An 18,436-nucleotide genomic window follows, 5' to 3' on the forward strand; every position below is an offset into this window, starting at 1 on the left:
GACTCCACCTCACCCCCTAGCACTCACCTCTTCAGACTCCACCTCACCCCCTAGCACTCGCCTCTTCAGACTCCACCTCACACCCCTAGCACTCACCTCTTCAGACTCCACCTCACCCCCTAGCACTCACCTCTTCAGACTCCACCTCACACCCCTAGCACTCACCTCTTCAGACTCCACCTCACCCCCTAGCACTCACCTCTTCAGACTCCACCTCACCCCCTAGCACTCACCTCTTCAGACTCCACCTCACCCCCCTAGCACTCGCCTCTTAAGACTCCACCTCACCCCCTAGCACTCACCTCTTCAGACTCCACCTCACCCCCTAGCACTCACCTCTTCAGACTCCACCTCACCCCCCTAGCACTCACCTCTTCAGACTCCACCTCACACCCCTAGCACTCACCTCTTCAGACTCCACCTCACCCCCTAGCACTCGCCTCTTAAGACTCCACCTCACCCCCTAGCACTCGCCTCTTCAGACTCCACCTCACACCCCTAGCACTCGCCTCTTAAGACTCCACCTCACCCCCTAGCACTCACCTCTTCAGACTCCACCTCACCCCCCTAGCACTCACCTCTTCAGACTCCACCTCACCCCCTAGCACTCACCTCTTCAGACTCCACCTCACCCCCCTAGCACTCACCTCTTCAGACTCCACCTCACACCCCTAGCACTCACCTCTTCAGACTCCACCTCACCCCCTAGCACTCACCTCTTCAGACTCCACCTCACCCCCTAGCACTCACCTCTTCAGACTCCACCTCACCCCCTAGCACTCGCCTCTTCAGACTCCACCTCACCCCCCTAGCACTCACCTCTTCAGACTCCACCTCACCCCCCTAGCACTCACCTCTTCAGACTCCACCTCACCCCCTAGCACTCACCTCTTCAGACTCCACCTCACCCCCCTAGCACTCACCTCTTCAGACTCCACCTCACCCCCTAGCACTCACCTCTTCAGACTCCACCTCACCCCCTAGCACTCACCTCTTCAGACTCCACCTCACCCCCCTAGCACTCACCTCTTCAGACTCCACCTCACCCCCCTAGCACTCACCTCTTCAGACTCCACCTCACCCCCTAGCACTCACCTCTTCAGACTCCACCTCACCCCCTAGCACTCACCTCTTCAGACTCCACCTCACCCCCCTAGCACTCACCTCTTCAGACTCCACCTCACACCCCTAGCACTCACCTCTTCAGACTCCACCTCACCCCCTAGCACTCACCTCTTCAGACTCCACCTCACCCCCTAGCACATCACTCTCCTTGTATCCACTCTTGGTAGCTTGTTTATTAACTAGAGTTCATGCTTTGTCTTCTTATTCTGATCTTGCACTTGTAAGTCCCCCTGGATAAGAGCCTAAATTGTAAATTCCCTCTGCCACTCACCGATTGTTGTCTCTGGACCAAACCACTGGACTTAAGACCCTACAGTACATAGGAAAACAAATGACAAGCATTAGATAAGCAACTCGTTCAAACATTCAGTGTCTAATTTCACCATCTTCTCTGCCTTTAACCAAAGTGCACAGAAGATGTCTCGTGAAACCCAGCAAAGTCTATATTGTGAATACAATACACTGTCAAATGTTATGACTGCTTTTCTTAAAACCCACTTTTTTTGCAGTACAACTATGAAATACACTGTGGGTTGTATGGCCCAGATAAACTTGTCACACAGCACACACGCGCAAGCACACACGCACGCACACACACACACACACCCCACCCCACCCCCTCACCGACTTTCCTCAAAAAGGAACATCTATACCCAAGAAGTTCTACTAATTCTATAGGCCTATAGGGGGATGTGTTGCACATCCAGCTGCTACCCCCTCAAGGACCAGCCAATGAATAATGAGGAAACCAAACAGAATGGAGGGGTGCATACATACTGTAACTGTGAAGTGCTGGGACAAGTCAATGATTTCAGAAGGTTCGATTTTCTTTATTTATAAAATGATGGCCTGTATACTTCGTCAAACAAGAAATAGCAAAAATAGCAATATTTTAGCTTTTTGACCTTTTTCAAAGAAACATTATAGGAACGCCATGAAGATTACATAATAATCACCCCCCCCAAATCCAACCCTGGTTCCAGATAATGCAAAGGTGTACCTCAGGGTTCTGTTCTGGGACCACACAGGATGTTGTCACAGACACACACTCTGGACAGCACTTCCCAGGCAAGTGAACCAGATCCTCTGCCTGTAAAAAGAAAAAGAAAGATTTCATTGTATTTTTATCTTCCATTATCTCTATTTTTTCTCTCATACTTTGCTATTTTTAACTCTATTCTAACTCAATTTTTTTCCTGTTTCATTTAATCTTGGTCTGATTTTTCTTTTTTCTTTCCATCTAAACTAAATTCAGTTGCTCTGTTAGGATAAACATTTCTTCCAAATAGCTGATCTACAAGCTCACAAATGTGTCACATCGGAACGTGAGTTAAATCATATTTCATATTGAATTCAAAATGTTGTATTTATTTATAAATACATGTGTGTTTGCTTATAAATGTAAAATGTTTCCAAATCAAAACCTTCAAATCTAAGTTTGATTAAAGTTTTTCAAATTGATTTAATAGATTTCATGATACTGAACTTTTTGACAAAATATCTCTCAAAACATGGGTTTTTGGAAAGCCCAGGCGGTCTACTCTAGGACTCATCGGACCCAAAAATCTGCCATCGGTCAAGCTCTAGTTTTGATTGTAATAAAAAATATGTAAAATATGCATTAGCTTGACTGGTAAACACTTTAATAATTCAACACGTCAAACAAATCCATCAACAGACATCAGAAATGGAGTTTCAAATAGTACAGTATGAACCTCTCGGAGCTCCGGCTATTTAAAAACAGTTCTGTGTTTAATAAGGTCGAGGTTTTTCCAGTAATAACCATGTCTTAAATGTCACATTCAATCTCCTTCAAATGGGGGCAATACTAGTCAGGGTGCAGAGCCCAAAGTGGGACAGTTTTGGGGGTGCTAAAAGTAACCGTGGAGAGATAGTGCCTAACAGCCGTGACAAATCCTGACATTGTTTTGGTCCAAAACACCTCCCACGTCCACCGGCCTACATTTCCTAACTAGGCCAACACCCCCCGCAGAGCCTGGAGGAAAACTTATCAGAAGAAGTTTCTGCTCTGTAAAGTTCAGCTCAATTATTATGGATTTTCTTTCTTTTTGGCTTATACTGTATCAGACTTTCAGAATGTTTTGCTGAGTGAGGGTCAGTTAAAAGTGAAACTATTAAAGGTCTGGTCTGGCGCAATGCTAGCTTACACAAAGAGAAGAGTCAAAAAGTGACTGAACAAACACTCTATAGCAATTGTTACTATAATAATATGATAATACAAAGCTATTTAAAGGGATAGTTCACCCCCAAAATGACTTTTTTTTCTATCAATTAGTCACCCCATGGAGACTTGAATTCATGGATATTCTTTTGTTTTTGTCGCATTCCTAAGCCAATAATTTGATGACCGGCAGCGGTTCCGGTAGGAGACACAAAGCGTTTTTGTGTCTCCTCCCGGAACCGGTGCCTACTGGTCCGCTGGTCATCAAATGATTGGCTTAGGAATGCGACAAAAACTCAAATATATCCATGAATTCATGTCTCCATGGGGTTTTTGGAGTGAACTATCCCCTTAACACTTATTTTCATCAAAAACAAAATCACTCACTACCAGGGGTCATCACCCTGTGATGGACATTTTTGTCAAACAAAATGTTTTGCCACGGACATACAAAAATGAGCTGTCAATAATATTACCCGAAACACATAGACCTATTAATAGCCCTGAATGTATACTAGTGACAGATTGGCATATACACACTATGGCACATTAGGAGTCACCCCTAATGTGCCATATAGTGCAATCTGCAATCTGCTGCACATTTTTAAACGATAGTATCATTGCATTGCATTAATTAAATCAGTGTCCAACCTATTCTGCCAAGTCAGCCACTGTGTACTGGCTGCAGCATGGTCCAACTTTATTCTGTGTTGGGGATTTCAATAATTGGGACTAAAGTCAGTGCTTCTATCTCACATTACAAGAACATAACAGGGGGGGAAAAAGTCTTTCCAATTTTATTTACTTTTAATATAAGATTTTCCATGGACAAGGCTTGCCACGGACACATTTGTCAGCGTACGGACACATTGATGACCGCTTGCTACACCTTTTAAGTAATAATGATAATAATAATAATGAATTGCATTTTTTATAGCGCTTTTCCAAGTGCTCAAAGCGCTTTACAATGGTTCATTCATTCTCACAGGAGGGGGACATTGGGAGGTGGAGCGGCGAACACTCGACGCCAGCGTCCCCACTTTTCCCACATTCATTTGGGGAGCAGAACGGCCAGATTCTGCAAGAGTTTTTTTCCCCAAGCCATCAGACTTGTGAACTCTACTCTAAAAAAAACTCTAAAAAAAATAGTGAAATAGTACAAACGCAATATCCCCTAACCTTCTTCCTTAGACGCTGCTGAAGACTCCTGTGTGCAATATTTCTGTCTCCTTATGAACTGACTGTTTTTTTATTAGTGGTGTCTCTTTTAGTATTTTAGTTTTTAGTATTGTAGTTTTAGCATTCTTTTAACTAGGAGTAGTTTTTAGATTATATTGCCAGTGGAACGAAATTTCGTTCATTTATGCATTACATGTATATGTTGAATGACAATAAAAACTATCTATCTATCTATTCACACACCAATGGTGGCAAGCGAGCGCCGACCGAATCATTGGAGGCAATGTAGGGTTCAGTGTCTTGCCCAGGGACACTTCGACATGTGGTCAGGAGGAGCCGGGATTCGAACCGCCGACCCACGGATCATTGGACGACCTGCTCTACCTCCTGAGCCACAGCCGCCCCTAAAGTGACACTAAAACAATACTAAAGAGGATGTGTCTGTGTGATTTACCTGAGGGCATGTCACCCGGCTGCACTCGGCCCTCTGGCAGCTGACCTGTCCTCTCTCGCAGGTGCAGAACTCGCAGCCGGTCCCGTTCCACATGTCGCCGTGGTAACGCACCGCCCCCTCGTACAGGCAGCTGCCCTTGGCGGCGGCACACTCGTCACAGCACCGACCGGCCCGCTTCACTTTGGTCTCACCCTGTTGGGTGGAGATTAACCATTTAAAACCCACTCGTCACATTTATACCCTCTATAACAGTGGTTCTCACAACTTTTTCATGTCAAGGACCCCCACAATGGATATGTATTTGGCCGCGGACCCCCATCTCAAATATTTTGTTCCAGGGACCCCCAGAAGCAGAGATTTGAGTTACAAATGTTCGCTTAAAAATATATATATTCAAAGGTTTGCACAAATGTTCAAGATTTTTAAAGTACAGTATAAAAGGTTAAAATTATTGTGATGCTATATTACCACATTTTGCTGGGGACCCCCTGGAACCCCCCCCAAGGACCCCACTTTGAGGACCAATGCTCTATAATTTCACCCCTGGACAAATAAATTGAGATCTTTATTTTATTCTAATGATTTGTTTTTATATTTTCCAAAATAAGTTACTATGTGACGTTCATGAAATCAGAAGTACAACGTTTTACAGGTATAAAGAAAAATGGTGCAGTGATGTATGGTATAAGCCTAAGTTGCAAACTTAGGCTATGTACAGAAGTCCTGATGTCACTCGTTCATCCCCTGGGTCGTAAAGTAATTTCTCTGGAGAATAACATTGTGTCATCATAGAATCGTCTCATATAAGAATTGTGGTCCAAAAATAAACCAACTGTCTCTGCGATATTGTCAGGGAGGTGGCTCTGTATCGTTTATGATAGTCAGTCACTCATATTTGAAACAGTCCGTTTCGAAAATTTTACTAGTTCGGCGGAAGTAACATTAACGTTTTCTGACCGTCAGTTGATGCTTCATATCCATAAGAGTAAAACCGCCAGGGTCATTTGTTTATTTTTGGAAGACAGTTCTTATTTGACGCGATATTAAATATGTCTATGGGAATTCAGAACAGGGGGAAAAAACGCGACCCAGGTACTGTAGGATGTGTAAATTACGTCAGACTTCGGTGCTCTATTGTCTCATAAAGGACAGGTAGACTGTAGAACCTTATGGGAAGTATAATTTAAGCAAAAGACAACGATCTCTCTGTGCACAAATACGGTCAGGAACATTACCATTAGCTCTGGAGACTGGCAGGTTTAATGCCACTCCAGAGGAGGAGAGACACTGTTTGTTTTGTGAACTTGGTGAAATCGCTTTTTGTTTTATTGCTCTAAATAATGATGATATAAGAGAGGTATTTGTTAGTAAGATGTCTTCTATTTGTGGTGACTTCCTTGAGTTAGATGATCATGAAAAAACGTGAGATATGTTTTGTTAAAGGAGCTTTTGCTGTGGCAGATTTTATTTGTCAAGCTTGGGAGAGAAGACAGAACACTCTGTATAATTCTGAGATGTAATTGAATGTATTATGAGAATATATTGTAAAACATGCTGTAAGCGTAAAATGGTGTCTTATAAACCCATGAGGGTTTTGGGCACTTTGTGTGCAAGAACACGGAAATACAATTATCTATCTATGCTTTAGTCAAACGTGTTATTGCTGAACCTTACAGCAAGTACACATCTGCTGCTTTTTTTTTAACCTCATGTACATACTGTACCTGCTGCTATACATGCCATATGCGGTATGTACATATATCCATATATCCTTCGCATATTAACCCATTAAGACCAGGAACGCATCTGCGTCACTTTTAGATTTCTTTAGGCTATTCAAAAATAGCAGATCTACAAGCTCATAGCGCGGCACCGAGTGCCGCGCTAGGAGCTTGTAGATCTGCTATTTTTGTAAAATCGTGATTTTTTTGGCAAATCTTTGAATATATATATATTTTTTAAAGCGTTAGGATTTAGAAAACATTGTTTTAATCGGCCTCAGGTCTTAATGGGTTAAAACACCCGTTTCTATTCCAGTTTTTTCCTTGCACTTCTTCATACTGTACATCTCTTCCCCCCTTTTGTTGAAAGCTACAAATGAAGCTCTCCCCCTCTCTCCCTCTCTCTCTCCCTCTCCCTCTCCCTCTCCCTCTCCCTCTCTCTCTCTCTCTCTCTCTCTCTCTCTCTCTCTCTCTCTCTCTCTCTCTCTCTCTCTCTCTCGGCTTAGTGGTTTGAACAGAAGACACTTTATTTGCTGTATAGCTTCAGTACAAGCCTCAGTCAGCCAATGAAATGACATGTCAGCCTTCTGGAATGACATCATCAGTCGTCTCGACCAATCTAACAACGGAACGTGCACGAACCGGTCGCGCACGTGCTGGAGCGGTTTAGTTGCGGGCTGGCTAATGGCCTCAATATAGCTATAGCCATCTCAACACACCTGCTTCTAACTGTGTGTGTGTGTGTGTGTGTGTGTGTGTGTGTGTGTGTGTGTGTGTGTGTGTGTGTGTGTGTGTGTGTGTGTGTGTGTGTGTGTGTGTGTGTGTGTGTGTGTGTGTGTGTGTGTGTGTGTGTGTGTGTGCTTGTGAGAAGAGAGAGAGAGAGAGAGAGAGAGAGAGAGAGAGAGAGAGTGAGAGAGAGAGAGAGAGAGAGAGGGAGCACTCACCTTGCTGCATGTGACAGGGTGACAGGTGTGTGTGTGACAGCGGGATTGGCCACGGTCACACAAACACGTGGTGCAGCTGTTCTTCTGCCACTGTTCACCATGCTGCAAACACACAGATACACACTATGATTACACTCACAGAAACAATACTGTACATCACACACACACACACACACACACACACACACACACACACACACACACACACACACACACACACACACACACGCACGCACGCACGCACGCACAGACTTACGCACGCACTCACGCACGCGCGCACGCGCACACACACACACACACGCACACGCACACACACACACACACACACACACACACACACACACACACACACACACGTCACACACACACGCACACACTTCCTAGATCTCAACATAAAGGAATGTATTTAACAAGCAGTTGTGCAAAAAAGTTCTAAAGATTTAAGCAGCAAAATCCTGTGATAATTGAACTCTAAAGGTGTCAAATGGACTTAATCCATGGAATTAATTTAACATTCTTATCACTCCAGTATGTTTCAACGTTTTAACAGCCGACACTGATAAAGGATGCTCATTGTTTTGAATTCATGAGCAACAATATGCAACACTTAACACACACACACACTTTTTAATGCACACAGATTTTTCTCACAGAGTATTTGCATTGGTGCGGTCTGGCCTTTAGATGCACATAACAGACTCACACATGAGAACACACACAAACCTACAAACACCCCTGCTTGCGAACACATAGGCACAGACATTTGCACACAGACACATGTGACAAACACTTTCAAACACAAACGCACGCAGCCACGCACGCACACGCACACACACACACACACACACACACACACACACACACACACACACACACACACACACACACACACACACAGCTTCAAAGACATCAGTTAGCAGTTTGACACTGCAAAGAGCCACACACACACACACACACACACACACACACGCGCGCACGCACACGCACACGCACACGCACGCACACACACACACACACACACACACACACACACACACACACACACACACACACACACACACACACACACGGCATGACTGCACATTGGCACAGCTCACTGCTCAATGGAATCAAAGCAGTGCTGCTTTTAATGGTGAAGCTCATTACAGCTCAGCAACTGAACGCCTTTTCTTCTTCAACTCTGCACTTGAACGTGAGACTACATATCGTTGGGGATTTTGGATATCCTTATCGTTACAATAACAATGCATTACATGCATTATGGATGCACTTTAAGTGTGTGTGAATGGGTGCATCCACACACACACATTCTCACACACCGACAGCAGAGGAAACCATGCAAGGCACCAACCTATTTTTAACCCATTGAGACCTGAAGCCGATTCTACATGTCTCCTAAATCCTAACAGTATTCTGAAAAACGTATGTTTCTATATCAGTGGTGCTCAATCTTTTTCATGTCAAGGACCCCCAGAATTATATGTATTTGGCCGTGGATCCCCATCTCAAAATATGTTGTTCCAGGGACCCCCCAGAAGCAAAGATTTGAGTTAAAAATGTTCACTTTAAAAATATATATATTCAACGTATATACGTAGCATCCTACTCCTCCCGTTCAACATTCCCTGCTCACAGGCTCCGCCCCCAGCCCGTGGGAGTAGGTGTAGTGACCCAACATATTGAATATCAAACCCTATATACTGACTGTTGTAGATCGTCTATTATGTGGCTTTGCCCACTTCTTATATCTCTGCTGTCCGGCAGGAACCAGCTAACTCCAAAATGTAAATTTTTCAGGAAATGAAAAAATAAATAAATAAATAAACAAAAATGGAGTTAGGAGGTTTTGTTCATCATTGATAAGAACAGCTAAATGGACCTCCAAGCTCACAATGAGGTTTGAGGTCAAAAGGGGGTGGAGCCTGGAGTCTGCTAAACCAGCTAACTCCACCCCTCTTTGCTGGAGTTTGCTGGTTTAGCAGAAAGTTTGAGGATCCAATGGAGTTAGCTGGTTTTGTCAGAAGCACTTTTTAATACTTTTCATTGGTTCAATATTTTTTTTGTGTGTGTGCGCGCGCGCGCGCGTGTGCGTGTGTGGGTGTGTGTGTGTGTTTGTACGGTATACAGAAGGGAGACATCATCATCATCATCATCATCATCATTCATTCTGCTTGATGAATGGAAATGTCGCCCCAGCATGCCTGACAGTGACACCTTGATGATGAAATATACATTAATGTGTGTGATGGAGAGAGGAGTTATAAAAGCGCGCGCACACGCGCACACGCGCACACGCGCACACGCACACACGCACACACGCGCACACACACACACACACACACACACACACACACACACGCTGGAGAGAGAATGGTAAGCTCTATGATCAAAGCAGAATTTTGCCAGGGAGGAGAGGGAAAGAGGAAGAGAGAGGGGGGGGGAGAGGGGGGGGAGAGAGAGAGGGGGTGGGGAGAGAGGGGGGGAGGGAGGGGAGAGGAGGGGGGGTGCACTCACACTCAAACAGGACAGTGAGAGCATATGAGGTGAAGTGATGGAGAAAGAGACAGACAGGCAGACAGACAGTTGTGCACACACACACACACACACACACACACACACACACACACACACACACACACACACACACACACACACACACACACACACACACACACACACACACACACACACACACACACACACACACACACACACACACACACCTACCTGGTACTGTTTGCCTGCAGACAGACAGGGGTTGGGGACACACTGTGGACAGCAGCGTCCAGACTCGATGACCAGATTCTCATTCTGAGGAAGACAGACATCACAATGCTCAGTGTTAAAGGGAAACTTCAACAATTTTCTAATGTCAACCTGAATCCCATTGTCCTGATGGGAGGATATCAATAACATAGTGTGGGGAAAAAACACCTTATGTCAGTGATTCAGAACCTTTTTAATTTCAAGGACCCCCTTGATATGCATTAGGCCATGGACCCCCATTTGATAAAAAAACTAAAATGTTTTATCTCTTGGACACCAATCTATACTGTAAAATCCTCAGTCTTAATTTAACGCTGAGTGTACAAATGGAACCAAATGAACCCATAAAATGTGTAAATGTAAATTAGAAGAATAAAGTTAAAAGATCAAATAATGGGCTAATAAAGCATGGCAGGATATTGGCTACATAAGCATTTTCTGCTGTGCTCCCCTTAGCTGAAGTAAAAAATAAATAAATATGATGCTATAATTTAGGACATACTGGAACGCCCAGACAGATCATGGATCAGAGCTTTATTGCTCAATGAGTAGCATATCCTATCATCCACTGTCCTAGTCCTACGCGGGGATTGGGAATGGACACAGATTTCATCCAGACTGCTTCATCAGATGGCAAGACGTGTATTGTGTCTATTGTGTGGCATTCAGTGGTGTAAAGTAACTAATTAAATGTACTTAAGTACTGTACTCAATTACAGTTTTTAGGTATTTTTTTTACTTTAGTTTTTTTTTTTTACTTTTACTTTCAGTACTTTTACTTCTACTCCACTACATCTCAGAGGCAAATATTGTATTTTTACTCGACTACAAAAAAAACTTCAACCCTATATATACATTTAGGCCATTTGAAAATAGCCGATCACAATGCGTCGCGATGCGACGCATTGTGAGCTTTTGTATACATTCCTTCGATTTGAAAACTTGTGAAATGGGACATTCTGCATAATGAGTACTTTCCACTTTTGATACTTTAAGTACATTTTGTTACCAATACCTTTGTGCTTTTACTTAAGTAAATGTTGAATTCTGGACTTTCACTTGTAACAGAGTATTTCTACATGGCAGTATTGATACTTTTACTTGAGTGACATTTTTTAAGTACTTTTTCCACCACTGTGGCATTCCTGTGATCAACCAGTGTTTCATAATTTCTATTAGAGATTAATAACTACCATTAATAACAACGTGCTCTATTGTAGTCAATTTGTCACTGTTAACATGCTGAGGGACATAATTATGTTCAGCACTGAATGCGTCAACGTAAAAAAAATAAAAGTCAGTTTGAATTTGTATAAGACCAGTATGCAGCCTACTTCAAAAACAAGCAAGCGCTTTTTTTTCTTTTCTTTTCCATGTTTTGACAAATGTCGGGCACATCAACATTTTCTTTTGAGATTTTGTACTACTGTAATAGGCTCTATGCACAGCAACCATATAGAGCATCGCAGTTCCCGCCCACTTCCTGGTTTTTCGTGGTGCCGGAAGGAACAACTCAATGCATTTTCCCCATTGACATTTCCAAAAATATTTATATCTATTAATTTAAGCCTCGAATCAAGCCATCATGACATGACATGAATCAAGACCATAAAATGTTTGATTCTGTGATTTCTTTTTTTGAAAACGGCAAAACAAAGGGTATTTATTAAATATAGTATATCATATAATTAAATATAAAATAAAATAAAAATCACAGAAAAAAACGTTTTATGGTCATGATTTATGTCATGTCATGATGGCTTGATTCGAGGCTTAAATTAATAGATATAAATATTTTTGGAAATGTCAATGGAAAAATGCATTGAGTTTTTTCTTCCGGCACCACGAAAAACCAGGAAGTGGGCGGGAACTGCGATGCTCTATTGGAAAGAAATTGGGCCTCTTCTTACTTCCTTCACAGGTGTTGCAAATGATACTAATGAAGGAAGGCTCTGTTCCATTCTGGTCATAAACAGAGTCAGGGTGCTGATATTGTTGCATGTCGGCTCACTGGAAACACTCTGCTACACCAGTGGGTCTCAAAGTGTGGTCCAGGGACCCTCATGGTTCCTTGAGTGGGGTTCCAAATGGACCCTTACGGGTGTGTAACTCTGAAAGTGTACAAATGGAACCAAATGGACCCGTAAGGGTCCATTTGGTTCCATTTGTACACTCTCAGAGTTATGGGGGTCCTTGAAACTAAAAGGTTTGAGAAGCACTGTGCTACACTAAAATGGAACAGAGCCTTCATTAGAATAATTGGTAACACCTGTGAAGGCAGTAAGGAAGAGGCCCAATGTCTTTCCAGTATGGCTGCTGTGCATAGAGCCTATTGATTTTGCATGAAGAATAAGGCATTCTAATAACAGTTACACATGGTTTGTGCCACGTTTGAGCGCCTCAGAGAGCAGACGTGAGTTTCTGTGTATAAAAAACGTTTAACGTACACAGAATTGTCACGACCTGGCTCAAAGGTGCACAAAGTGGAGCTCACACATGAGCTTTAGAAAAGTGTAATAACGTTTATTTACATAAACTAATAAAACGTATGAATTTTACATGAGTTAAATCAAATATACAGTCAGTAAGGGTGTGTACTAGTGTGTGTGGATGTGTGAGAAGAAAACGCAAATCAAATCGAACAAACCAAATCCCAAACAAACCAAACAAGAAGGAGAGAAAGAACGAATGCCCAGGCCATAATAGTCGCAATGTCGCGACGCATTGTGAGCTTGTAGATCGGCTATTTTCAAATGGCCGAAATGTATATAGGGCTGAAGTGGTTTTGTAATGATAATCAAAATGTACAAAGTAACTAGTAACTACAGTTTCCAAATAATTAAATAGAGTAAAAGTACAATATTAGCCTCTGAGATGTAGTGGAGTAGAAGTAAAAGTACAGAAAATCGGAAATACTCCAGTAAAGTAAAGAATACCTCAAAATTGTACTTAAGTACAGTACTTGAGTATATGCACTTTACACCACTGCCAGTAGTATATACACGAATCCACGGAGCGCTGCCCTGCGCGCAGCCATTGCTGCGGTGTCAACGCTCCGCGGACGCGACACCGCAGTAATGGCCGCCTACAGGCAGCTACAGGCAGCTACAGGCAGCTACAGGCAGCGCGTCTGTGGATTCGTCTATAGGGTGAGCAATCACCCAACCCAGGTGTCCACGGTTACCCAATAACGAGCCTCTCCTCAGTGGAGCCCAAAAGGAAACCTATAGACCATATTCACACGGCGGCCATATTGGAATTTAACATTGAAAGTGCCGCCACCCGGGGTGGCTACTTTCATTGACTTCATAGAAACATGGCGGCCGTGTGAATATGGTCTATGGACCCAGGGCACTGATCTAATAAAGGGGCCGTCACAGAATAATGATGAGTCAGACTATACTCGTGGAAACACTCATATTATGCTCTTTAGTATCAAATGGGAAGCATACGCACGCTTTGTGCACGAGGCCCAGTGTGTGAATTCCCTGTGTGCCCTTTCTGTAGGATTTAAACACTGAGCAGAATGAGTTTGAACAAAGTACATGAAACACACAGGGAGAACCGTGAGTTCAGCTTGCACACACTGGGGATGGATTGCTGTTGTAATGCCTGCTGGGACACACTATGAGAGATTGAAATGCAGGAGTCCTCTGTGTGTGTGTGTGTGTGTGCGCGTGTGCGTGCGTGCGTCCGTCCGTGTGTGTGAGAGAGAGGGAGAGAGGTTTGCGAGAGGTGTGTGTGTGTGTGTGTGTGTGTGTGTGTGTGTGTGTGTGTGTGTGTGTGTGTGTGTGCGTGCGTGTGTGTGCGTGCGTGCGTGTGCGTGTGTGTGTAAGCCTCCACTCACCGGCTTGCAGGCCACAGGCTGGCATTGGACAGCAGAACACTGCACCTCTCCACCGCTACACGCACACTTAGAACACTGACTGCTCTTCCATTCTTCACCGTCCCGGTACTCTTCACCCTGCCAGGAGCAAGACACTGCACACACACACACACACACACACACACACACACACACACACACACACACACACACACGCAAGCACGCACACACAATTGTATGAATACTATTTCTACCCTTTTTTGGCAATTTTTTACTCTAAAAATGTTGTTCACACCAAGACACGACAACTATAACCTTTATTGTGAGTGTCCAAACTGCTGAATGAGAACGTTCTGTAAGCCCACACGGAGGCAGAGAGAGAGAGAGAGAGAGAGAGAGCGAGAGCGAGAGAGAGATCTCCGCCTCCGTGGTGCTGAAAGATGAGATAATCTGACTCTGATTATTAATCATAAGGAGGCAGGACAGTTGCACACACACTGAGGTAGCCTACCAGCTAGCGTTAGCTATTCAGCACTTTGTCTCCTAACAGCAAAACTGCCACTCGTTGGGAGGGTGAGACTGATTGCTTCCCAGATGTCCGTCTGATGGATTTGGAGTGTCTGTCAGTGTTTCTATGGTTCATGAAGTCGCTCTGAAAGTGATCCAAACCATATCAATTCACCGCTGTCGTCGTCCTTATAGTTGTGTTGTGGCCTCCGCTTGAATTAGAACGATTTTTTAAATGACATATTTATATGGTTATCACGCTTGGCGTGAACGGCCCTCAACCCTAAAGCCTGAGGCTGAGCTATACTTAGTTGTACGCTGATGTCACGTACCAAAAATAGCCGATAGAACTATAGGGCAGCTCTATGTTTACTAGACATGCCCGCCATCCCAGCCCTGTGCGTTTTCTGCGTGTCTAGAACTTATCCTATTATGTCTCTGTGTGTGTGTGTGTGTGTGTGTGTGTGTGTGTGTGTGTGTGTGTGTGTGTATACAGTATGTGTTCCTTTTAGTATGCGTGCCAATGTGTGTACATCAGCCAATCAATTAACCCATTCAGACCGGGATCGCATCTGTGTGTAATTTTTAGATTCTTTGGCTATTCAAAAATAGCAGATATAGAAGCTCGTAGCGCCGTGCTATGAGCTTGTAGATCTGCTATTTTTTGAAAAAAAAACTTGAAAATGGGTGCAAATCTTTGAATATATATATATACATTTTTAACTCAAATCTTTGCTTCTGGGGGTCCCTGGAACTAAATATTTTGAGATGAGGGTCCGCGGCCAAATACATTTGGGGATCCTTGACTTGAACAAAAAGTGATATTATTATAGCAACATTTAGATTTAGAAGACATTTGTAGAATCCCCAGAAGCAAAGATTTGAGTCTAAAAATAGCAGATCCACAAGCTCGTAGCGCGGCTCTCGGTGCCGCGCTACGAGCTTGTAGATCTGCTATTTTTTTAATAGCCCAAAGAAATCTAAAAATGACACACAGACAGATGCGTTCCCGGTCTTATTGGGTTAAACAACAAGCTCTCGGCTGCCCATAAAGATGCCAGTCTGGTGAGGGTTTAGCCTGCCTGGCCACTGTCTGGCCACTGTCTGCCCATCCTATAGCGTTAACCTACCTCCGTTGCGGGCACACTGGGGACAGCACTCTCCGGCCGGGGTGAAAGGACTGTGGCCATCTGGACAGCTGAGAGGAGGGCAGGGAGGTGGAGAGCAGGACGCACTGCCCTGGGAGCACGAACACTGGGAACACTGGGACGGAAACCACTGGCTGTCATGCTGCAGGAACCAGGGAGACATTACGGACGAGAGGGAGAGAGAGAGAGGGAGAGGGAGGGAGGGAGAGAGAGAGAGAGAGAGAGAGAGAGAGAGAGAGAGAGAGAGAGAGACATCAGCTGCCTGAGTAAACCAGCCTACTAGCAGTGGTGGAAAAAGTACTCACATATTTTACTTAAAGTAATACTAACTTTATCAATAAAACTAAAGTTAAATTGTATATCTTTTGTGAGTGGCAAATGTTTCACAACACCCACTCCATGAATTTCACCCCCGAAAGCCTTTTATTTATATATTTTCTATTGAACGCTGTCAGGGGCGCCTTTCCCGCGAAAATGACATCTGGCCGGAAAACGGAAGCGGAAATGCACCGGTTTCCTGTTTGGCCAGGAACTGCCGCACTGGTTTCCTGTTTGGCCAGGAACTACTGCGCTAATAACAAAAAGGAATCTCACGCTGTTTTTAAGAGATTGTACGATTTGAAGATCAAAAAACAACAGAAAAATAAAACACAGCTCACGGTAACTAAAGCTCCACTGGCTAAGAGAAACGATCCACAGATAGTATAAAACAATTAAAAGAACGCTTTTTGAAACGCTTCCGTCTTCCGGTGAAAACAAATGGAATTCTGGGTAACGGAGGAATAAACGAACGGCCTGCAGTGACGGTAATGACCAGCAGAGGCTGCTAAAAATCGATATTTGTGGACCTGCATTGTATAACTTTAAGTAAAAAGTATCAATACTGCATTGTAGAAATAATAAGTAAAAGTCCGGAATTCTAAATGTACTTGAGTAAAAGTACAAAAGTATTGGTATCAAGATGTACTTAAAGTACCAAAAGTAAAAGTACTAAAATGTTTGAAAATAGCCTAGGTATAAAATAGGGCTCAAGTGGTTCATGAATGTTTTATAATGTAATAATTTTTTTCTGCAAAGTAACTAGTAACTAACGTTTTCAAATAATTGTAGTGGAGTAAAAGTACAATATTTGCCTCTGAGATGTACAGTATTGGAGTAGAAGTAAAAGTACTGAAAATTGGAAAAACTCCAGTAAAGTAAAAATACCTCACAACTGTACTTAAGTACAGTACTTGAGTAAATGTACTTGTACTGACTTTACACCACTGAGAAAAAGAGAGACATCATCGGTAGGCATGCAGGTTGGGTTATTTCAAACAAGACGTCAAACGATATTTTACTTTTTTTTATTGATGCAAGACTGTACTGTAGTTTCTATTCAGCTTGGAATCCCCATCGATGATGTCACTGGTAGGCGGGTTTCTGAACTGTCCACAGCCCTCCTCTGAGACACAGAGTGCCATCCTATAATGAGCCTTAGTGAGGACCGATTAAACGAAGGTAAGGTTGAAAATGGGTGAAGTGGTCCTTTAAGTAAAAGGTCTGAGCACTTCTGCCAACCTTTAAATAAATTCCATCAGTAGGCTGTCTGCCAGCCTCTCTCTCTCTGTGCCCATACATACAAGGACATAACGGCGACCAGAACCTCATTCTAAACCCTATATCTACACATCGCGATATGCCTGTGTCGCACGCCCCAAAAATAGCCGATCTACAAGCTCACAATAGCCGAATTTTACGACGCGTTGTGAATGTACTGTAGATCTGCTGTTTTTTCCGCCACACGACCCGTATACGATGGACTCGAAATGAAGACATAACACATTACAGCAGCACCGGGCCCGACCGACCGCACACAAGAGGCCTGTTTCCACCCTCCTCTGTGATGACAACCCCTCCCCCCTCCCCTCCCCCCCCTCCTCACAGAATGGCTCCTTGTAACAAAGTGCCCCGCTTCACTAGCGAAGCGACGCGGACGGAATGCCAAGTCCGGGCCAAAAACATCTTGTTAGCTCCTAGAGGAGCTGTCCTGTGTCCACAATGGCTGCCAACATGACCAACCCCCCCCCCCCCCCCCCCATGCACACCTCCTTTAGAGAGGCACCCACTCGTTCAAACAAGTGTTAGTGAGAGGCTGGTATACAGTAGGGAGGGATTGGGGGGACCACCCTTTGTATGAGATTTAGCCTCTCAGACCCCAAGACTTATAAATATTTTGTTATCGGATACGATTTTGTCCACAATTCCATGCTGTATGGATGTTGGTACCAATAGGAGAGATGACAGGCAAACGTTGATCAAAATAACAATTATTTAATTAAGTAAATGCAGATGTTGAACAAGAATGTAACTCTTGAGAGTCTAAAATGAAACCAAATGGACCCTTAAATATTGGACCCTTAAGTGGATATTAAGTGGATATTAAGCCTAATATCCACCCTTATATTAGGCTTATAAAGCTCTATAAGGGTCCATTTGGTTACCAACTCTCCATCATTTAGCTGGGGACCACCTGGAACCCCCTCAAGGACCACTGGTGGTCCCTAGACCACTGGTTGAGAACCACTGGCTTATAGGTAAAAGT

At 43.7% G+C, this 18,436-nt stretch overlaps 1 protein-coding gene across 1 annotated transcript in view; it reads right to left on the reverse strand.

Annotated features, from left to right (window-relative positions):
- The window catches only part of LOC308089114 (extracellular matrix organizing protein FRAS1-like), a 237,327-nt gene that overhangs the window by 148,165 nt on the left and 70,726 nt on the right, over nucleotides 1-18,436 (reverse strand). Inside the window, 7 exon segments of the mRNA XM_080433684.1 lie at nucleotides 1,397-1,435; nucleotides 2,126-2,215; nucleotides 4,941-5,132; nucleotides 7,606-7,707; nucleotides 10,333-10,416; nucleotides 14,219-14,352; nucleotides 15,835-15,994. Of these exon segments, the coding sequence (XP_080289810.1) occupies nucleotides 1,397-1,435; nucleotides 2,126-2,215; nucleotides 4,941-5,132; nucleotides 7,606-7,707; nucleotides 10,333-10,416; nucleotides 14,219-14,352; nucleotides 15,835-15,994 (801 nt within the window).

The sequence above is a fragment of the Gymnoscopelus braueri genome (genome assembly GCF_963280865.1).
Source record: "Gymnoscopelus braueri genome assembly, chromosome: 7".
In the NCBI taxonomy this organism is placed as follows: Eukaryota; Metazoa; Chordata; class Actinopteri; order Myctophiformes; family Myctophidae; genus Gymnoscopelus; species Gymnoscopelus braueri.